General features: G+C 47.1%; 1 protein-coding gene across 1 annotated transcript in view; it reads right to left on the reverse strand.

Moving 5' to 3' along the window:
* MPP7 (membrane palmitoylated protein 7) overlaps window positions 1–24,188 on the reverse strand; it is a 183,545-nt gene that overhangs the window by 91,532 nt on the left and 67,825 nt on the right. The window contains exon 3 of the mRNA XM_040992549.1: window positions 18,008–18,126. Coding sequence (XP_040848483.1) covers window positions 18,008–18,126 — 119 coding nt within the window. The remainder of the gene's footprint in view (window positions 1–18,007; window positions 18,127–24,188) is intronic.

Consider the following 24,188-nt stretch of genomic DNA (forward strand, 5'->3'; position numbering starts at 1 on the left):
ACCTGTCTTTCAAATAAATAAAAATCAACAAAGAAACATCAGAAAAGTTCACGGCATGCTTCAGAAGAACTGGCTATCCTGGATCACAAACACAATCACTCGCTGATATTAATTAGTGAGAACTCCATTTATCTTACAAATAAAACCAGGAATCTGTCTTAAACCCCCTTCCCCAGAAGCATTCATCTTGGTGCCAAGACAACATCATGCCACCTGCAAGTGTCATCTGGACGTGGCTATGTGTAGTCCTGTGCTTTAGAGTAAGCTAGGAAGCACACGACAGAACTTACCCACATCCAAGGGAAAGAAAGATGAATCATGACATGACCATGATTTCTTCTACGAAGGTGAGTGGAGCTCTCTGAGCAGCCTCCTTGTTCTCTTTGAGCCAAGCAGAACAAAACAGTAAGCCAATGAACTTTCTTGTAGTTTAACCAGCAAGGTTTTCAAGTTCAGAAAGAAACCCACCATAAAAGAAACACAATAGCCTGCACAATGGGAAGGGATCTTTGGCAATCGTCCACCTGATGAAGACCTTATGTCCAGCACCTGGCCTTGAAGCTCATACAAGTCAGTCAGAGGAAAAAACAACCAAACAGGAAAGCTGGCTCAGGCAGACGTCTGAAGTCAGCTCAAGTCAGCACGCTGGTCCTCGGAACAAAATGGACCCAACAGACTGAAAAAAACTTCTCCCAGCCTGAAAGGGAACAACACATACAGGGTTAACCCACATCCTGAAACCCAGAGAAACGGGGGGGAAGAGGGCATGCTTGGGGCATGACCAAGGACAGTTCAGCAGGAGCAGAAGCAGGAGCATTGAACACAGATTTGAAGGAGAAGATGGGGGCCATCCACGAAGGGCCCCTGTCCATTTTCTTCCAGGTGACCAAGTTCTTGCAGGTGAAGACAGGAGAAAAACCTAAGCTTTGATAAAAAGCAAGGAAAATACAGTCTGAAGAGACAACCTAGAAACTGATGCCAATAGGACACATGTTTTAAAACCATGAAACAGGGAGTTGAAAACAAGTAGGCCTGGGATGCTGGACGCTCTAATGGAAAACACAGACAACAGGCAGAAAGGAGGAGTAACACAGACAGATGGAAACTCCCAGAAAGGAGCAATGTGAAGTATAAGAAATAAAAAACACTGTGACGGAAATGAAGACTGTTGGGGATGTGCAATCAGGAGCCTGGAGAGGCTTGAAGATGCGCTAAGAGAAGCTTCCCTGTCATACAAAGAGGAAAGATAACACCCAACAACTATGGGACAATCACAAAAGGTGTGACACATACAGAATGGGAACATCAGAAAGAGAGACAAAAGCAGAAGAAATATCTCAGCTAAGAATGGCTGAGGACGCTCCGACGTTAACAACTAATATCAAGTCACAGACCCAGGAAGCTCAAAGAACGCCGAGCAGAGTAAACGCCAGAGACGCCACACTGCAAGAAACAAATCACAGAAAGACACAGTTTCAACAGAAGCTGATGGGAGACCTCTGAAAAGGTGACAGTCATCCTAGATGTCTCTTCAGAAAGTAACAGTCAGAATGACTGCAATACCTGCAGTGTTGAAGAAACGCACTCCCCTGAAACTCTTCGTCCAGTAAAATTCTACTTTGAAAATGAAGGAGCAATAAAAATGTTTTTTCTGAAACATTGATTTATGGGTTTTGAAAGGGTTACGTAGCAAGAGAGGTAAATCTTCCATCCACTGGGTTGTTCCCAGGTGGCTGCAACAGCCACAGCAGGACCAGGCCCAAGTCAAGAGCTAGGAGCTTCGCCAGGTCTCCCTCATGGGTGGCATGGGCTGGCACCTGCTGCTTTTCCCAGGAGCTGGGTCAGCAGGAGCGCTGCTGGGACCTAATGACACCAACCAGTGTGAGGGAGCAGGTGTGACATTACCTGCTACACCATAATGCCAGTCCCAATAAACTCATTTACACAAATAAAATTTCAAGGAATTTTACTGCCAGTAGACCTATCTTTCAATAGATGTTAAAAGGAGGTTTTTTTTTTTCCCCCAGAGAGGAAAGACAAGATCGTAAGCCAAACACTTAGGTACACATAGAATGGAAGATAAAAAAAAAAAAAAGAATAAATGAAGATAAAACAAACTCTTTGGTTTTTATTTTAATTGAGCTAATAGAGAGCTGTTTGTTCAAAATACCGAGCTTCTACAGTATAGAGGAGTAAAAGAATGACATCAATGGCACAAGGCATGGGAGAATTCTTTGTTACACAAGAGCTGTGAGACAGTGGACTGTGGTTTGAAAGGGCACCCAGGGCATGTGCTTGACACACAACAAACACCGAACCTTTAATGTAAAAAGTGTATTGAGGGATATGTTTGGTCCAGCAGTTAAAATGCCAGCTGTCAGGCCTGCGGCTCACACTGAAGGGCCAAAGGCCGAACCCCAACCCTGCTGCTGACACCTGGGTTCTGCGGACACGCACCAGAGAGGCAGTGGGGATGGTTCATGCAACTGAGCCCTGGCATTCACATGGGAGACAAGCTGGGGGCTACGCACGCTGGGCACCTGGGAAACGAACCAGTGGGTAAGCTGAAGTAAACTGAGATGCTATGAGAGGAGGATGAATGGAATCAAAAGTTTTCAACTAAAAGTAGAAAAGAGAAAGAGGATCATGAGAATAACATAAATGTAGTATACAAAAATCAGCTGCCAGGATCGGAGCGGTAGCACACGGGCAACCTGCAATTATCAGCCACATGGGCACTAGCTTGTGTCCCGGCGGCCCCGCTTCCCAGCCACATGGGCACTAGCTTGTATCCCGGCGGCCCCGCATCCCAGCCACAGGGCACTAGCTTGTATCCCGGCGGCCCCGCATCCCAGCCACATGGGCACTAGCTTGTGTCCCGGCGGCCCCGCTTCCCAGCCACATGGGCACTAGCTTGTGTCCCGGCGGCCCCGCGTCCCATTCTGCTCCCTGCTCTTACAGCCTGGAAAAGCAGTGGAGGACGGTCAAAAGCAAATGACATAGAAGCCTTAAAAGAACACCCCTAGGGCCTGGTGTGATGGGCTAGTGGCTAAAGTCCTCGCCTTGAATGCGCTGGGATCCCATATAGGCGTTGGTTCTAATCCTGACAGCTCCACTGCCCATCCAGCTCCCTGCATGTGGCCTTGGAAAGCAGTCGAGGACGACCCAAAGCCTTGGGACCCTGCGTAGAAGAGCTGGAGGAAATTCCTGGCTCCTGGCTTTCGACTGGCGTAGCACCAGCCATTGTGGCCACTTGAGGAGTAGAATTATCGGATGGAATGTCTCTCCTCCTCTCTGTATATTTGACTTAGCAATAAAAAAAAAAAAAAAAAAAAAAAACACCCGTAGGTCTGGGCTTGGGATCAGCTCGGCAACAGCCACTATAGCCATTTGGGGAATAAGCAGCAGATGGAAGATCTCTCTGTCTCTCCCAGAAATTAGCTCACACATCCACAGTCAACTAACTTTTGACAAACTAACTGAAAGGAATCCAGGGAGAAAAGACAGTGTGTTCAACAGATGATGATGGCAAAATTGAATGTAGGTGTACAAAAGCATGAAACTGGACCCCCTACTGTACACTGCATACAAAAATCAACTCAAAATGGATCCAGGGTCTACATCAAATTACTAGTGGACAACACCGGGACACTCCACAAGACACAGGCATAGGCTAAGACCCCAGAACCACAAGCGATGAAAGAAAAGTAAATAAATGGATTCAATCAGGCTATAAATGTCTGCATTGCAAAGGAAACTGTGAATAAAGTGAAGAGGCAGCCAAGAGAACATTATTATTTGCACATAATGCAACTGCTAGAGGATTAATATCCAGGATCTATAAAGAGCTCAAGAAACTCAACGATAAAATATACAATCTAGTTAAGGATGTGGCAAAGGACAAGAACAGGCAATTTTCAAAAGATGAGATAAAGATGGCCAATTAGCACGTTAAAAAAAATGCTCAAGATCTCTAGCCAAGGGGGAATTAAAAACAAAAATCACAATAAGGTTTTATGTCACCCATTTAGAATGGCTATCCTACAGAAACCAGAAAATAAGGGCAGGAAAGGCTATGGGGGGGAAAGTACCCTAATTCACTGTTGGTAGGAATGTAAGCCAGTACAACAGCTTTGGAAAACAGCATGCAGATTTCTCAGAGAACTGATAAGAGATCTACCATATGACTCAGCTACCCTACTCCTGGGAATTCACTCAAACGAAATGATGTCAGCATATGAAAGAGTTCTTGGTACAATCGTGTCTAGCACAGCTCACAATAGCTAACCTACTGGGATCAACCCAGATGCCCGTTGACAGCTGACTGACTAAGAGAGTGTAGTATACAAACACTGTGGAATACTACTCGGCCATAAATAAAGAACAAAATGTATGCAAGTGGAAGCCATTATGCTTAGAGCAATAAGTGAATCTCAAAGATACAAATATCATATCTTCTCTGATATGTGACAGCTAATATAAAACACAAAAAATACAGGAATGGAATGGTCTCTTTGGGACCAGGCTGTTGTTTACATGCCAGTGGAAATGTGGTCCTGTTGTCTTTTTACTTTTCATTTATTAAATATTATGATAAGTGGCAAATTACACCTGTGAATACAAGTGGATTAAAATGATGACTCTGAGAAACAAGGTGGCAGAACAGGGTAGTGACACATTTAAACAGAGCCAGGGTAACGCGGCAAGGCTGTGATTCTGGGAACTAGGAGAGGACAGGCTGACAGCGGAGGGATACCTGGAGACCTGAGGACACGGGGATGCAGCAGGGAGCAGAGTGGTGTTGCGGTGACCACACACCCCAGCTATGGTTTGCGACAGATCTACCGGCATCCAGGTGGAAGGGGAGGTCACCGGAGCTGAAGGAGGGAACCCAGGCCTAGAACTGCCTGTCCTGCTGATGGGCTTGATTCATTCATGAGCAGAAGCAGAGTGGCAGAGCCCAAGCTGTCAGGTGTAAGAACAGGGTGGATTTCATGGCTCAGACCCCCACCAGTGCCACACTGGGTGCTCTTTTGTGTACTGAGGAAAAGACTGTGGAGCTGGAGGGACGACAGTAAGCTGCACACACGCTAAGCCAGGAGCAAGCTCACTTCCAACTCAAAACATTGCACTGGTCCCACAGCGAAAACAGTACCGACTTGGCATTCTATAGGCTCCAGTCAAAACAGGTCCAGGTGGCCCCCAGACCTAACAGCCAGCAGGCCCAGACCCTCACCAGTGCCATGTCAGGTGCCATTTTGTGTACTGAGGGTGGGGTGGAGCTGGTGGGACAACAGTAAGCTGCACATGCACTAAGCTGAGAGAACCCACTTTCAGCTCAATGCATTGCACTAGTCTCACAGAGGAAAGTAGTACCGACTTGGCATCCTGCAAGTTCCACCTAAAACAGGTGTGTGGCCTCCAGATGGTCAGCAGCATCTGGCAATACAAGCACCAGTCACAATCCAGTGACTTGCGACAGCTAGTGTCTCTAATCCTGGGCACTGCTTGAATCGAGAGTGGGAGAAAGGCTGTGCATGCAATGGTGCAGCCACAGCACGGGAGCTAGGAGATCGGGCTATGGATACTGTGCACGGAAGCCCAGAAGAGCCTGGGACTGAAACTCATGAAAGAAAGTGACACCAGTGAACGCAAAGAATCAGGTACTGAACACAATCAGTAAAATCGATCTGTAGACCAGCAAGCAAGACAGCTGAGAAAACTGCCCCTAAGGAGAAGAATCTGTGCAATGACCAAGAGCAAAAGAAGAGACAGAAGTAAAATGATTATTACTGTTGCCTCCCCGACAAAGGAACAAAAGCCTTTGTCAGCCTCAGAGTCAACTGATGAAAAAAATCAAAGAAATGGGGAATAATTTTAAAAATGTGTTATAAAACTTCTTAACAATGAGAATATACAGGGGTCCTTTTGCCCCCACTCAGCTGGCAGCAGCAGGGGTGACTCTGGGCTGGGCCTGCCTGGGGCCACCTGGAACCCGTGCACCGTGGAGCGCAGGCAGACTCAGAGGCCCTGCGAAGGGATTCTTTTGCACCGGCCCAGCCAGCATGGCAGCAGAGGTGGCTCTGGGCTGGGCGGCCTGGGGGGCCAATGGCACTGGGTGCAACCCTTGGGCAGCCCATTGGTGCACTCTGGGAACCTGGGGTGGAGGATTTACAGTGAGACTGGGGAATAGCACAGATGAGGGAGAGTGATGCTGTATATATTCACGCTCAGGTGAGGAATTACCACTGAGGAACATCCCTGGAAAAAGCCACCGTAAAAGTAGGTGAGGAATGACCCCAGGACTCCCAACGACAAGTCCACTGTGCTTGCAGGTAAGCGAGAAACTGAGACCTGGTGGCTTGAAGGGGAGAGACTGGAAGGCTTTTACGGGTCAAACCAATGCTCCAGTCCACATGGGAGTTCTGAGCTGGGTTTGCTGACCACCACATGCCAGCCCACATGAATGCTAGGGCTAGGGGGCCTGTCTGGCAGGGCCAGATTCAAGTATATGACAGTGAGTGTCAGAACAGTGACCAGGTTACAATCTGCTGGGCCATAACATGCACCACCACACAACAGAACCAGGTCTCGAGGTAGATTCTGTAGAGGATATGTGAGCCTGACCCTGTGGAAAGAAATACAAGTCCCTCTGATTAGCTTAAGAATTGGGGTGGTGAGGGACTGAACTAGGCGTGACATGGAATCTGCCAACACTCATGGGTACTGGGGCTGTGAACAGGCTGGGCAGGTCCAGCCTGCATCACCCGCATGGGCACACTCAAGTCGTATCATCTACCAGCTCATAAAAAGACTGGGTCGAAAGGGGCAGACTGTGTAGGGTGGGAGCCTGGCACTTGCTGGCATGCTTGAGATCTGGGCTTGGGAGTGAGGCAAGTGGAGGAACTTGGGAAATCCCCCCACTGTGTCATAGCTCTCGTTGGCAAGCACATGGTCCAGACCCAGGTGTTGGGCAGGCTGGGCAAAGAAGCTCTATCTGTTGGCAAGTGTGTGGGCTGGTGTTGGAACGGGGTGGACTGGCAAGGCCAAGCAGATCTTAGCCCACTTACAAGTGCAGAAACCAGGTTGGAGCACAGATCATTTTGGGTTAGGTAACCATACCTTCTGGTTCACAAGAAACAGGGATGGGAACAGACTGAGCAGGGCCAGGCTGCAACATCCACCAGTGAGAGTTGCGACTGGGAGTGGCAGGCCCGGCTGCAGCATCCAAAGCCAAAGGCCAACGCAGGTGGGAATCTATGCCAAGCTGGGTCACAGCAACCACTGGCATGCACGAGATTTGTGGCTGGCACCAGGCCTGGTTGGAGAGCTAAGGGGATGCCCTGGCTGAATTGTGGTTTCCACTGGGTTGTGGGGGCGGGAGTGGGGGCCACAGTCTGGTCTGGACATTGCTGCAGTCTCCCTTGGCATGGGTGTGGACTGGGTCTGAAATGTGCCAGACTGGACTAGACTCCAGCACCCACTGGTGTTCATGAGAACCAGGGCAGGTATAGCACAGGCTGGGCTAGGTCTCTGCCCCTGCAGAGCCATGCTTTCACTGTGTTTGGGTGTGGATCAAGCTTGGCTAGGCTGTAGCACCCAACAAGAACCAGAATGGATGCAAGCTGGTCAGGAAAGGTCACTGCTCTTCTTGGACAGGAGGTGGACTAAGTAGGGCTGGTCCATGAACCCAGCAGTGTACACAAGATCTGGCATTGGGACAGGTTCTGATGGAGGAGCTTAGCAACTCCTCTGTTGGGACACAGTCCCTGCAGGTGAGCACAAGAACCAAGACAGAACAGCCCAGACCAGGCTCAAGATACAGTACCCACTGTCATACATTTGGCTAAGGTCTGGGGCAAGCCAGGCTAGTTCATATCACCTGTTGGCAAATCCGAGAGCCAGACTGGTGTACGGGTCAGGCCAGGTTAGGCCACAATACCAACCAGTTTACATTATGATTGGGATTGGGGTCTGCCTGGGCTAGGCTGGGCTGGGCTAGGATGTAGCCCCCAACAGAGAGTTGGAACTGTGGGCAGTGCTGGGTCAGGCAAGGCTACAACACCACTGGGAAACGTCAAGGTGAGGTGGACCATGCCAGACTCTGCCACAGTGCCCAACCAGCACACATAAAACCCAGGGGGTAGGGAGTGAACACAGCAGGATGGCTACATGGGGCTCCCTTGCTGGAATACTACGCCCACCGGTGAACATAAGAACTGGGATTGGGGGCAGGCCAGTCTGGGCAGGGATACAACACATGGTGGCCCACATGTGAACTGAATCAGGAGAAAGCCAGGCTGGGTTGACTGTTCTGGTACATGCATAAGCCAGAGTGGATGTGGGTTTGTTGGGCTTTGCTACAGCATCAGCTGGCAGATGCTGGCATGGGGTACAAATTACGTCAAGTTAAACTGCAGAACCACCTGGACAGTGCAAGATCCAGAAGTGGGAGTGGACCCAGTAGGGAAACAGTGGGCACTTCCCTCTTGGGTTTCCACTCGTGCTGGTAAGCATGAGATCCAGGACTGGGACAGGCATGGTTAGATAGAGAGTATCACCCACTGGCACATGTGTGAGCTGGTGAAAGGGGCTGGTTGGGTTGAACTAGACTTCAAAAGCCCATTCACATGTATAAGAGCTGAATGGGATGTGTGACAGACTGGACCAGTCTGCTGTACATGTTGGCAATCATGGGAACCACAGCAGTGCCAGGCCTGGTAGGGGTTTTAAGGATAGCCCCAGTTAGGCTGCAGCTGCCACTCGTTTATGTGGCCAGGTATGTGGTGGGTGGAACCTGGCTGGGCTGCAACACCCATTTGTTTGCATTGAGGACAGGGCTGGAGACAAAACTGACCCAGCAATTGCAACCACCAGTGTGTGTGTAAGCTGATTTGGGTGATACACCGTGCCAGACCCTGTATTGGCAAGCACACACAAGAATCAGGTCTGGGATCAACTCAGATGAGGTTCCTTTGGGGATCCTCCAACTGACTCAGAACTCCAACACTGGAGCAAACTGCAGGTTCCATAGTTTGACTATGGAGTGTTTTTTGTCAGAGCTGGGGGCCTCCTCAGTGGCTTAGACAAAACAGTGGACAGCATATCCAGTTGCACATTAGGACACAACAGTACATTAGAACCTACAGAGGACACCTGGTACCATAACAGAGAATGAAGGACAGAGCAAACTGATCAACTACCCCAGCCAAGCGTTGGCAATGAAAATCTGGACAAGTGGAGACTCTACGGTAGATTATGTGAGCCAGTGGATTCTGGAGATTTCATTGTGATTGGAGTGGCAAGTCAGGCAGCATTTCACAACGGTTGAACTATCAAAACCACTTAATCAGTGCCCTTGGAGCATGGGGGACCCTGGGATGGCTGGAAGGCTGGGTGTGGCTTCTCCCTTTATCTCCTCTCTTCCCTCACAAAGAGAATCTGGAAATAACGGTCTTACCTGCTTTCCTCTAGCCCTTGATCTTTTGCGCCCTAATCAACTATGTAAAGATCATCGTAAACAAACAGATAAATAAATAAATAAGAAGAACACACAGGAGTTCAAGGAATTTCATGAATATGTCACACAGGAAATAGCAACAGTGAAACAAAATCAAGCCAAATACAGCCAATGAAAAATTCAAAAATAGAATGAACAAGGTAGAACAAAGAATCTCAGTACTGGAAGACATTTCCTTCAACAATGCGGGGAGAAATCTAAAGGCTGGCATAGGAACTGAGTCAAGCTAAAAAAAAGCATTCAAGAACTAAGGGACGCTATAAAAAGGCCTAATATAAGCGTTAGGGGAGTTTCAGAGGCACAGAAAGAGAAGCTGGGTTTAAAATGTATTCAATGAGGGCCCGGTGGCAGCAGCATGGCCTAGCACCTAAAGTCCTCTCCTTGAATGCGCTGGAATCCATATGGGCACCGGTTCTAATCCCGGCAGTTCCACTTCCCATCCAGCTCCCTGCTTGTGGCCTGGGAAAGCAGTTGAGGACGGCCCAAGGCTTTGGGACCCTGCACCCGTGTGGGATACCAGGAAGAAGCTCCTGGATCCTGGTTTTGGACTGACGCAGTACCGGCCGTTGCGGCTCATTTGGGGAATGAATCATCAGACGGAAGATCTTCCCCTCTGTCTCTCCTCCTCTCTGTATATCAGACTTCGTAATAAAAAATAAATAAATCTTTAAAAAAAATGTATTCATTTTCATAATAAAGGAAAACTTCATTGGGAAACAAAATATGGGAGGCACACAGACCTCCCAAAAGGACTGACCAAAAGCAATCATTGCACATAACACATGATAATCAAGCTCTCTTCAGCTGAACACAGGAATATAACCTTAAAAGCATGTAAAAAAAAATCAATTAACATATAGAGGAACGGCAAACAGACTCACTGCAGCCCTCTCAGGAAACTCTACAGGCCAGAAGAGAATGGAGTGATATATTCCAGATTCCAAAAGAAAAAAATATTGTCAGCCCAGAATAAATTACCAGCAAAGCTTTCCTTTGTCTTCAAAAGTAAAACAAAATTCTTCCACAATGAATAAAAGCTCAAATAATTTGCCTCTTCCTGACCTGCCCTACAAATGATACTTAAAAAAAAAAAAAACTATTCTATTGATAGAGAAATTGAATAGTACACACCAAAACCAAAGGCAAACAGGGCGAACACCCCAATTTAAAAAAAAAAAAAAAAGACTAATTCAAACAATGAACAACCCATTGCTAAAATCACAGGTCAAATTACTACTTATCAATATTAACCCTGAATGTAAATGGTTTAAACTCATCAATGAAGCATCACAGATTCGCTGACTGGATCAAAAAACAAAACCCACTGATGTGTTACCAACAGGAGACACACCACACCAAAAGAGATATGCAGAAGCTGAAAGTCAAATGATGGAAAAAATATCCCAGGCTAATGGAAAAGAAAAACAAGTTGTTGTAGCCATTCTTACATCACTCTGATATGGAAAATTTTTAAAGAGATGAAGAAGGACACCACACAATGATCAAAGGATCCATTCAGCAAGAAGAGATCGCCACACTAGTTTCTTACAATGTTTTTTTTTTTCCTCTTGCTTTTCTTTGGCAAAAATCTTGTTTTGCTCATCTTCTTAAAAAAATGGCTCTTTTTTGTCAGGATTTTTAGTTTTATACTTTCAATTCCATTTTCTTTTGCTGTGATTTTTATCACTCCTTGTCACCACTGGTTTCTTCTTCACTTTGTTAAACGCTTCCTTTGCTGCACAAAAGCTTTTTACTTTGATGCAGTCTCATTTGTTCATTCTGTCTTTGCCTGCCTGTGCTTTTGGCATCTAAGAAGTCTTTCCCTGTTCCTATATCTTGGAGTGTGCTTCCTATTGTTTTCCTTTAATAGTTTGATGGTTTCTGGGTTTAGATTTAGGGCCTTGAACCATTTAGAGCTGATTTTTGTATAACGTGACAGGTGCGGGTCTTGCTTCTTTATTGTGCACGCTGCTATCCAGTTGTTCCGACAGCATTTGTTGAAGAGACCAGGCCTTTTCCCTGGATTGTTTTCAGTTTTCTTGTCAAAGATTAGTTGTCTATACATGTGTGGGCTCCCTTCTGGTGTTTCTATTCTGTTCCACCGAACTTGTTCTCTGTTTCCAGGGCATTCTGACGATCACTGCTTTGTAGTATGTCTTGAGGTCTGGAATTGTGATTCCTCCAGCTTGGTTCTTTATTCTTCAGGATAGCTTTGGCTATTTGTGGTCTATCTTCTTTTCTAGTTCTGAGAATGTTGTTGGGATTATGATTGGAATTGCACTGAATCTGTATATTACTTTTGATAATACTGACATTTTGGTAATGTTGATCCTGCTAATCCAGGAACGTGATAAGTTTTTCCATTTTTCAGTATCTTCTTCTATTTCTTTTTTTATGCTTTATAGTTTTTTTTTGATAGAAGTCTTCCACATATTTAGTTAGCTTATTTTCTAGGTATGTAAGATTCCTCTCCACTATTTTAAAGGGGACTGTACTTAAAATTTCTTTCTCAGCCATGGAAATATTTATGTATTTATATTTAGTGCCATCGATTTGTGTTCATTAATTTGTATCCTGCTACCCTGCCAAAGTCTCTTATGAACGCCAATAGTCTCTTGACTGAGTCTTTTGGTTCTCCTATGTAGAGAATCATGTCATCTACAAATAGAGACAATTTCAGTTCCTCGTTTCCAATTTGAATTCCTTTAATTCCTTTTTCTTGCCTAATAGCTTTGGCAAGGACTTCCAATCCTATACTGAAGAGTAATGGTGACAGTGGACATCCAGTCTAGTTCCAGATTTTAGTGGAAAAGCTTCCAATCTTTCGCCATTTAGTATGATGTTGGCATTGGCACCGGAGGCCAGCTCCAGCCAAGTTGCTCATTTACTAATGTGTTACTAGGTCTCCATGTGCTTGCCTGTGTTCCTGGGTGTTTTTGACTGACTTCTTGGTCTCTAGTTATACTCTATGATGGTCTGAGAAGATGCATGTTATAATTACGATTAAAAAAAAAAAACTTCTGAGGCTTATTTTGTGGCCTAAGAACCTTCTGGAGAAGGTTCCATGTACTGATGAAAAAAAAAAAAGTATATTCTCTACGTGCAGGATGAAAGCTTCAGTAGATATCAACTAAGTCAACTTGCCCGAGTGTCTAGGTGAGTTTTGTTGTTTCTTTGCTGAGTTTCTGTCTCGTCCATCTGTCCACTGATGTTAAAGCGGTATTAAAGTCCCCCACTATGATTGTACTGGAGTTTACTTTCCCGTTACATAGTTACATGCCTTGGCATTTGGCGTATATACATTTATTATGGTGATCTTTTCTTGCCAGATGGATCCTTTGATCGTTAGGAGGGTTTTTTATTTTTCATTTATTCAGTGACACATTGGTCACACAGTGGCATGCCATTTAACTTCATGCTGTAAATTTTCCTTTTCTTCCTGTTGTTTAATAGGATGTACAATACTCTGTAACAGGGACTATCATGTCCAGATGTTAAGATACAATGCGTTAGGCATCTCTACTTCTGAATCAAAGGTGGACTCCCATTGAAACTGTTAAAAATATATTTTGAAAATAGGATGCTGGACTCATTGTCACTGTCCATACCCATAACGATGGGCTTATGACTGTTTATGAAGAACAACACTATTGCAATAAAATAGGGAAAATCAGTGGTGGGGAGCAGGTCTATGGATGAGGGAGGAGAAATGCTAGAGTTATGGATCTATACCATAAAATAAATCAATTAATCACTTTTTAAGAAAATGGTGACTGCATAAATACTGAAGAGAAAGAAGGGTGGAGGCCATGGGGAATAAGCTGGAGAACAAGGGAAGCAGGACTATTTTTTTGGAATCATGCCTATAGAATGAATGGAATCTGTTTTAAAAAGTCAGTTGGGTCCAGCATGGCAGCCTAGTAGCTAAACTCCTCACCTTGCACATGCCAGGATCCCATATAGGCGCCAGTCCTAATCCCAGTGGCCCCGCTTTCCATCCAGCTACTTGCTTGTGGCCTGGGGAAGCAGTCAAGGACAGCCCAAGGCCTTGGGATCCTGTACCCTGTGGGAGACCTGGAAGAGGCTCCAGGCTCCTGGCTTCAGATCGGCTCAGCTTTAGCCGTAGCAGCCATTTAGAGGGGTGGAAGTTCTTTTTCTCCGACTCTCCTCTCTGCATATCTGAGTTTCCAATAAAAATAAAATCTTTTCAAAAAGTAGTCAATTGACTCCCTATCTTCCAGTAATGAACAGTTGAAATCTGAAATTGAAAATATAATAATAATTTTGCAGTTCATACGTACACATAAAAAACCTCATGTGTCTGAAATTCCAATTCAAGTGGATGCTCCATATTTCCCCTGGCAGTCCTATTTCTGAGTTCATTATCTCTAACCTAGGACGTAATCACACTCAGTTCAGGACTGATTTATCCAACTACATAGCAGGCTACTCACTCACGCTCCAGATCACCAACACACATAAGTAAATCTCAAGTCTCCTGTCCTCTCCTCTGCTCAGAGTCAGCACAGGGAAGCTGGAACCCTGGGACTTCTAGGGTCTCTGCGGAGCCCCCTCTTCACTACCAGCAGCTTCCCACAACCAGCAGCTGGTTCTCCCAGCACAAGGTGGTCCAACATGTTCATTATCATCACACACACACACACACCGATGAGCCCGGGTTGAAGATCGGAACCCCCTCTCTCAAGCTCAAATCAACTCCCCTGCCCCAACACTCTGACCAAACCATAGGAGACAGCAAGCCACCTGACTTCTACAAGGAAAACTGCTCTCTTCGCTCCCTCGCTTTACGCCCTCCGCTACAATGCCATCCTCTCTCTTAGGATTAGGTCTGTGCCTGTAATGCAGCTTGTGCGTCATTGAAGAGCTGCTGTTTGCTCGCCTTCCCTGCTAGACTCTGCTGCCCACAGCCCTCCCCACTGCACACAGTAGCCCCCAGAATCTGTCTGCCTTTGCCAGTAAGACACTGTGCTCACTCCTATGTATGTCCCCCAGCCCCATCCATGACACATTCAGGTTCTAGCCAGATACCAAAATCACAGACCCCGGATGGGGCAGTGCATGCCTCTCACAAACAGCTCTAAATATGTCTGAGCTCCCTCCATCCGGGGAACTGGAGACCATACAGGGCACAGAAATGCACCTGCCACGTTGCACATTTTAGCTGTAGGGTTCCAGTCAGTAACAGTACAGGCAGCAACAAATGCCACACAAATCAATTAATATTTACTGCTTTAAGACCTCACAAAGCAAACAATAATTCAATCGTAAGAGAAAAATTCTCTCAAAAATATCACTTTTGTTTGTGCAAATACTTTGAAAATTCAGAAAATAAAAAAACCAGCTTACTATTTTTCTTTTCCTGTCCTCAGACACAGGTAAAATTATGTAAAAGGAGGAAAACAGATACAACTACTCAGTACCTACTAACAGTTTCATAGTCCTATGCTGGGAATCCAACACAACGGCGAGTTCACAACAAAAGCTTCTTGCACTATCAGAGCTATCTCCTCATTATCTAAGCAAGTCAGTATGCCACATCTAATTCTTAAACAAGTTTAAACCAGGTTACAAAAAAGGAAACACAAGCAGACTTTAAAAAGTCATGGGAAGGGCCCAGCGGCTAAAGTCCTCACATTGAATGCACCGGGATCCCACATGGGCACCAGTTCTAATCCCAGCAGCTCCACTTCCCATCCAGCTCCCTATTTGTGGCCTGGGAAAGCCTTGGGACCCTGCATCCGTGTGGGAGACCCAGAAGAGGTTCCTGGCTCCTGGCTTTGGATTGGCACAGCACCGGCCATTGCACTCACTTGGGGAGTGAATCATCGGACGGAAGATCTTTCTCTCTGTCTCTTCTCCTCTCTGTATATCTGACTTTGTAATGAAAAATAAATAAATCTTTTTTTAAAAGCCATGGGAAAAATAAAACTAACAGTAAGTTTATTTTTGCTATGAAAAATTTTGAAATCCATGCACTAGATTTATCCCACAACCAAGCAAAATAAAATGTAAATCAGGCAATCTCAGCAGGGAAAAGTACAAGTAGAGGCTGGATTGACACAAATCTATGTGTTATGGAACTGTAGGTTCACAAAAGATGCGCTAGTATGTACTTTTAAAATCTTTTCTCAGCACTGACACTTCCAAAATCTTCTCAAAGGCTTCAGCTTTTTAATTTGAAATTTTTCCTTTTAAAAAATATCCTCAAATAATACCCTATAAGATAATCCCATTTCTCTTTTCTTTCCACTGGCAGCCTTGTACGCCACACAATTCCTTGACAGAGAGTTGCCCTGAGTGGAAGCATTCCATGGCACCTGTCTCCGTTACCCTGACCATCACACACAAATGCCTCTTTTGAGCATATCTCGTGCTACATGAAGAGTACTTCTTAAGACTGAGTGATAATTCATGATTTGCTTTTTCATAAATACAAATGAAGCCATATGATGGCTATGGAAAACGTGTGCTAGAATAAAACCCAGGGCTGCATCTGCACACGCAGTTCTTAATCCCAGCTTCCGGCACAGGCAGGAGGGCCTAGAACTGAAGCGTGTTTCTAACTCAAGTCTTCTCCAACAAAGTCATTTTGTTCTACAACAAGGTTTATGCGCAGAAGCCTGGAGGTTTCCATCCTTCAGCCTTAAGTAGACACATTTGGACTACTGCTAAGTGGCTTGTTCCAGCTATTTCACGCTGCAATGCAATCCTGCTTCCTAGACACATTCAGAGTCCACGTATTTGAAACTAACAGACGGGTCAGTCAAGATGCACTTGACATGCATCTCTGATCAAAGCCAAAGCTGCACTAGCGGCCTGTAATAAAACTAGCGTTCCAAGTACACTTGTTGGTAGCTACACGGAAACATTCAGGTGGATACCAGCGTATTCTCTAAGTCCTGGAAACATCGACTGATGTGCTTTGTAGCTTGTAAGACGCTAGACAGCAACACTCTCCAACTCACGTCCCGCCCACCTATCACCGACACACTGAGAGAATCAGCCAGTGTAGCTGGGGAATGAATTCGCAGAATAAGAACAACCATTTCTGCATTTTCAAGCCATTTTCAACACTTAATGAGGCTTAAGCTTTTCTGAACTCATATAACGGGGAAAGAATTGAGATCTTATCTTACTCTCTGTTAAACTCACCAGCAACGTGGCTGACGGGTTTTATAAGTTCCCACTTTCCAAGTAAGAAAACTGAGGCAGCAGCCGTGCTGTAGGCGGAAGGGAGCGGCTGGAGGATGACATTGCCCTTCACATAACTTCATTCCTCTTATCAAAACCTCAAATCGCGATAAATAAGTCCACGGCTGTGGACCTTCTCAACATTCTTCCCCGGGATTGCCTTCGGGGCTGACCTCACTGGTCACCAGTATCATCACAGACAACGCCAACCCCCAGACAGCAACTCAGTGGTTTAAAAGCACTCAAGGCACAGAGCACCCTGGCAACTCCACCATCACGGCAAAACGAGCAACTGGCCAGGTGGCAGCCGCGCTGCCGTTTGATGTGTTACACTAGCAAAGCCCCCTGGGCTGGACACTTTCACCTGCAGATCAATGTCATGACACGTGAAGTTCAGAAAGCGTGACAACAAGGAAAAAAGGAGGGAAAAAAAAAAAAAGAAGAATTCCCTTATTCTGCTGACTTGGAACTGGCTCACTCTCCAACGCTATAGCTATAGCTCAAGCAAGGGCAGGCCCTGAGCCACCGCAAACTGAGCTGAATTCAGCCCAAACCCAAGGATTCCTGAGGCCGAAGCATGTGCCTGTCAGGGGCCCCAGGAAGCAGCCTGAGTGAAAGAAAAGCCACACGGTCCTATTTCCAGAAGCAAGAGGAGCTGCTGCTTCTCGTTTTACTATAACAGGCCTGATGACTCCCAGATCTGGTTCCTGGTGGCTGATCATACTCAAGCATGAGGCTTTCTTACCACTGTCTCGAAAAAAAAAAAAAAGTTTTTCTTCTTCAGCCTTCACTTTGGTGTCATTTATCTACAAAACACCATTTCGGGGAAGTTGTGCCGGGAAAGGAGCAGCATGCTAGGATTTCAGTTGACTTTGTTAAAGGAAATTATTTTAAATGAATGTGGCTCCTGAACTGCTGCCATTCTTGACCTCAAAAAATATATTCCTTCTCATTGGTGCCGTGAACATTTATTTATGGAAGCTGAATCCCAGCTCGTGAACACGGACCCACCAGGGGCTCGACTCCTTCAGCGGCTTTCCCTAAAACCAAAGCGATCCAGGCTTGCTGTGCAGCCAGACCCTCACCCCGACACTAAGTGGGCTCCTCTCGGTCTTTTCGGGAAGATTCCTGAACGGTGTCCTGCCCGTGGGAGAGCAACAAGGCTGTGCTGTGTGCAGAGTGACAGTTCCACCTCGGGTTGACTTGATGGCGCTCACAGTGTTTTTCCACATTGCTTGCTAGCATAAACAGCATCTGACATGGGCAGGGCTTTACCTTGACCAGTGAATGCAGGCTCTTTTCACCAAACACGGCCCAGAGGAAGGTCAGGTCTTCCTGGCTGTCCACATGTGGCTGCAGCTGCGCTGGCAGTCCAGCCAGCAGCTCATACAGACCTATAAAATGAAAACAAAACACAGAGCGTCATCTCAGAGGGACCCCATTCAACTCGCAGGAGGTGTGTGGCCACGACGGCAGGAGCCCCCCCGTTTTTTCCTGGACTCGCACCTGGAAGCCACCACATGCAACCCTTCTCCGAAGCGCCAAGGAAGCCTTTTCGATTTGCAAATTCCAGAGAACTGTGCATTCATGGGTTTTTTTTTTTTTTAACCTTTCACAGTTGTCAACATGCTGCGGTCGTCCAAGTTTACATAACCCAAGACAGACAAAGTGGTGCACAGGTTTTCAAAACAAGAGAAGCGTGGACATTCCTTCCCCCTGATTGTTATTACATGTCCCTCCGCATTAGCCAAGGAGTAAAATGAGTCATAAATAGGAAAAATCTTCCTCAGAAGAATAGAGATGCAATAGAGTAGTCCAGGAAAGCGCTGAGCAGCTTCCAGAGAGTTCCCCAGAACACGCAGCTCCCAAAACATCCATGCGATGGGATGGCTGGCTGAAGTCAGCCACACACATAGCGAGCCATCGGCATGCAGTGGTTAACACACGGCACGCACCGTGAGGCTGGACGGGGCTGAACAGCGTATTCCTATAAGAGTCGAAGGACAGCTGTGAGGCCCTGGCAGGGCTCCTCCTCTACTCTGCCAAAGTGCCCTGGGGTCCACAGGGCTGCACCGGCACACAGCAGCAGCCACCTAAGCCAGCTGTGTCCATCGATGCCACCACCCTCCCGGCCAGCGTGCTACCGGAGACTCTCAGGGCAGGTGGCTTGCAGGGAGTCCTATCCACTCTGAGCACGTGTTTCATTTTCCAGCGGGATCACGTGAGGTATTGAGAACAGGATTCCTTCTGTTTTCAGCCTGCCATCAAGGAAAACATCAGGACTCTGGGGTGCTGAGGGTCCTGTTGGAATGACGCTGCTGTCCACCCAAGGGACAGACTCACAAGAGGTTTCGCAAGCAGAGAAGGGCATATTACCGGCTGCTGGCTGCACAGCGATCTTCCCCATGAGGAAATTCCACTACTCTGCTAATCCCTACTTACCACCAAACATGTTAGGTGCCACAATCAAAGGGAGACACACAGCTTGGGAGATTCGACTAAGTGCCCACAGTCCTGGGCACTGCACTGAGCTCCCCACCACCACCAACACGCAGACTTCTCCCAGTCACAGGCTCCAGCCTCCTGGCCGTCTGCCCACGTCCACTCCCATGTATAACTTCATAAAGCTATTTTAAAGTGATCTCTACCTAACTCCATCTATAATCATGCATTATACTTTTATATAAACAAAAGTTATCAACAACTGCCAAGATCAGTGGTTCAGGTCAAAGGTTCAAAACGTGAAATTGTGCACAAAGAGCCGGGAAGTTCAGCATTTTATAGCTGACTCCAGGAGTTGTAACGATAATGACTTATTTCTTGGCAATAGGTGAGCTTAATTAAAGAGACTAATTCAATTGCGATATAATTTACATGGAATACATATTGGATGGACTTAAATGAATCGATAAATTACTGTGGTACCAGCCACAGGGTAAGTTCTTGATATATGTAACTTGGTGAGTTACAGATGCTGTTTTTAATTAGTATTGCTATTAATCATGTTTTTACTAAAAAGTCAAAAACTTGGGTCAGAGCTACACAAAGAGCACTGCATAAAACTTAACCAAGCCTTGCTTCTCTCACGTATTTAAAAAAGAAGTGGTAGGGCCTGGCACAGTAGCCTAGTGGCTAACGTCTTTGCCCTGCACACCCCAGGATCCCATATAGGCGCCGGTTCATATCCCAGCAGCTCCACTTCCCAGCCAGCGCCCTGATTGTAGCCTGGGAAAGCAACTGAGGATGGTCCAAGGCATTGGAATCCTGCGCTTATGTGGGAGACCTGGAAGAAGCTCTCGGCTCCTGGCTTCAGATCAGCTCAACTCCAACCATTGTGGCCACTTGGGGAGTGAATCAGCAGACGGAAGATCTTCCTCTGTCTCTCCTCTCTGTATATCTGACTTTCCAATAAAAATAAATATTATTTTTAAGAAAGAGAAGTGGTTACATACACTTATGGTCAAACTGCACTGAATTTTAAATACAGGGGCCAGTGCTGTGACACTGCAGGTAAAGCCATTACCTACGATGTCAGCAAGCCACATGGGTGCAGGTTCGAGTCCTGGCTGCTCTGCTTCTGAGCAGCTCCCTGCACCTCGGAAAGCAGTGGGAGATGGCCCAAGAGCTTGGAGTCTGGCACATATTTAAGAGACCTAGAGGAAATTCCTGGCCTTGGTCTGGCCAGGCTATGGCTGTTGTGGCCATATATGTAGCTAACAAACTAGCAGATGGAAGATTTCTCAATCAATCAATCAATCTCTCAATTCTCTCTCTCTCCCCACTCCATCCTTCTCTGACTTTCAAATAGATAAAATACATCTTTTTAACGAAAGAACTTCACGTGCACACACACAAGCATGCACACAATGAGTACACAGAAAGCTGGTGAACCTGAACGAGGACCACATGCAGTACGTACTAAGTAGCTACAGCAGAGTGCCACAGAACAGATCCCTTACTAACAATAAAGCCTAGGTGGCTCATGGGTCTCCACGGTGAGAAGTCCCACATGAAGGGCACACCTGTGAGGGCCGTGTCCTGTACCATCCCATGGCAGGGAGCAGGAGCATAGGGAAGCCAGCAAGAGAAGGCACAGGCAGAGCTGACTCTGCCGCCGGAGAGCCCACCGCTGTGCCAACACTGTGACCTCATTGAGGCAGGCGGTGGGGAGCCCTGTCAGCCAGTCATCATTCACGGGATCCACCTGCTGACACTCTGCGATGCTAGCGGCTGCAGCAGGTGAATGTCCAGGAGGCCACCTTGAACCCCAGGGATCGGCACTGCCGACAGCTCCCCAGTTGTGACTCTACATGACAGCCACCTGAGAAGTCCCTGTCACAGGAGACAGGAAAGGCCATGCAAGGTTTTTCTGTATTATTGTTTTTTAATATTTAGTTGTTTTACTGGAAAGGCAGATCTTATAGAGAAGGAGAAGCCTGGAGTAAGGTCTCCCTTTTGCTGGTTCACTTGTCAAATAGTCGAAAAGGCTGGAGCTTAGCTGATCCAAAACCAGGAGCCAGATCACACGGGAGCAGGGTTTTGGGACATAAACTGCTGCTTTCCCAGGCCACAGACAGGGAGCTGCATGGGGAGTGGAGCAGCTAGAACCAGCGCCCATATGGGATACCAGCTGGGAGGTGCAGGATCAGCCCACAGCCCCAGCACTGCCCCTCTCTGTGCAGGGTCGCACACAGTGTGGGCCTCACCGGGATCTGGGAAGAAGTCCTGATGTAAAAGCAGGATCTGAGAGGAATCCGGCTGTTTCTGAGTCCGACGGGATATCCACAGGGCGCCAAGCCAGGCCGGCCCTGAGCAGGAGCGAGAAGTCCTGCTATGCTGTCCTTTGCTTAATACCACTTCTGCTGTGACAAATAGAGCGCTTCAATGCAAGGACTCAATATCAATGCAGTAGCACAGCTATGCGTCACCACTGGATCCAACACCGCACTGCGGAGTAACCCACGCCACCCTCATCTTGGTGGATTCAACACCGCACTGTGAAATAACCCACGCTACCCTCCCTCGTCTTGACATACGGAAAGCGGTAACTTCCCCCAAGTGCTGCTTGAGAATAAACACTTGCTGAGAATAAACCATACTGCAAGGGCAACCTGCATATAAGGGTCTTCTAAACGCTTACAGGAAAGTGAAAAAGTACGCACGCATTTCAAGAGCTTTGTAACAAAATAAGCCTTTTAAAAATTCGACTTTTCCAGAAAGATCTCAAAGCAGCCTCGTAGGTTTTAAACTTTCTAAAATGATTTTTCTGTCGCTGGCCACTCATAAACCTAAGTTTGCAGTACTCTGAAACAGTCCTAACTTATCTGCCACTACAGATTAGCCTTCTAGGGACAGTAGCGGTCCTGCCCTTCAGCTGCCACATCTGGTGCTCTGAGGTCACCAGAGGACTGTGCCCACTGGTGATGACCAACATGGTTTACAAGGGCCATCAGGCCAGAGGGGCATACAGCCACAGCGCAGGGACCCCAAGGGCAGCCACTTCCACACCACGATCAGAGAGGCTGTGAAAGCCTCCACAGTCCAGTCAAGAAAATGGGACGTGCGCTTTCAAACTCTTTGAGATTCCATTTCTCCATTTCCAACAGTGAACTGGACGAGAAAATCCAAATTCCAAATGCAAATAATGGGAGCTTAGATAACCAGGGAAATTTTTAGAGTTTTGCCCTAATTTACCTAGCTCACCACTGTCCTGTCAGTCCTTCAAGCTGGCGAAAGCGACAGTGATGACTGAGTGCTAGTCAATCTCGGGACTCAGTAAGACACAGCAGCCCTGGTGCCTGTCCACAAGAGCACACTCTTAACAAGGCCAGCGCATGCAGGTGCACACGGCACACTCAGGCGAGGCTGGGGAGAAGTGCTGCAAAGAACAGCGTGCTCGGGAAAGGCTTTGAAAAACTTGGAGCAGATGGCTTAAGGCTGTATGAGGGTCGGAGTGCATACCCCCAAAGTTCACCTTAACACAGCGGTGCAGGCAGGTGGGGGCCGTGGAGAGGTAACTGGCCTGAGGGTTCCATCCTTAAGAATAGATTAGGGATGGGCCTGGCAGCGGCGTGGCCTAGCAGTTAAAGTCCTCACCTTGAGCGCGACAGGATTCCATATGGGTGCCAGGTCTAATCCCGCCAGCCCCACTTCCCATCCAGATCCCTGCTTGTGGCCTGGGAAAGCAGTCAAGGATGGCCCAAAACCTTGGGATCCTGCACCCGTGTGGGAGACCCAGAAGAAGTTCCTGGATCCTGGCTTCAGATCAGCATAGCATCAGCCGTTGCACTCACTTGGGGAGTGAATCATCAGACGGAGGATCTTCCTCTCTGTCTCTCCTCCTCCTCTCTGTATATCTGACTTTGTAATAAAAATAAATAAATCTTAAAAAAAAATAGAGTAGGGATTGATTCTGTGGCACAATGAGTTAAGCCACTGCTTGATGCACTGGCATCCTATATAGGTGTCAGTTCAAGTCCTGGCTGCAGCATATTTAACCCAACTCTGTTAATCCACCTGGGAAAGCAACGGAAAATGGACCAAGTGTTTGGGCCCCTTCACCCATGTGGGAGACCTGGATGAAGCTCCTGCCTCCTAGCTTTGACCCAGCTAAGTACTGGAGGAGGGACCACTGCCCTCTTGGAGGTGATGCGGATGCCCTAGATACCAGGGGTGTTAGGGAAGAGTGATGGGTCTACGGCAATGATGCCACACGGTAAGTGAGGCAAGTACCCCAAGTCCCGAGAAAACACAATGGGTATATTTAACTTGCGAAGAGGGAGAGGTACAGAAGAATACATGGAAGAGACACACACAAAGAGAGATGGAGAATACAGCCAACTCTCACAGCAGTTCTGGTGTGAAAGCAAACTTCTCTAGGGAGTCAGGGAAAGCCACTTCCTGAATACAACAAGAAATCAGTATGCAAACACAAGGATACACCACAAGGAGCAACTCTGAGTGTGTGGGGCAGAGGGTGGATCTGGAGAGCTGCCCCTCAGCAGGCAGGAGGGTGGGAGCAGGTGCAACCAAGACAAAAGCACAGCCGCTCACCTGGGTGCCAGGCAGGGAGGCAGCAGATCAGGAGGGAGCGTGCCAGTCTAGCAGGAAACACCTGAAGAGAGCCGGGCCAGGAAGAAAGCACAGGCCAGCCACATAGAGAGGAGCGACTGGAGTGCCTGCGCCCTGTCTGCTGCCTCCCAAGGTACGCATCAGCCAGCAGCAGGACGCTGGAAACTGTCAGGGGCAGAGCTGGAGCTCAGCCTCAGGACGAGGCTTCAGTACTGTGTGCCAACACCTGCTCCCACCGCAGGCGCAACACCCAAGACTTAGGTATGTTTTATCCAGAAGCCCAACGCGACAGAACACAACCTTGTTGCACATGTTTCTATACAATTTTTTTTTTTAAAGATTTATTTTTATTATTTTTTCATTGGAAAGGCGGATATACAGAGAG

This window comes from Ochotona curzoniae, unplaced genomic scaffold, assembly GCF_017591425.1.
Source record: "Ochotona curzoniae isolate NIBS_2020 unplaced genomic scaffold, NIBS_Ocur_1.0 contig_78, whole genome shotgun sequence".
NCBI classification, from domain to species: Eukaryota; Metazoa; Chordata; class Mammalia; order Lagomorpha; family Ochotonidae; genus Ochotona; species Ochotona curzoniae.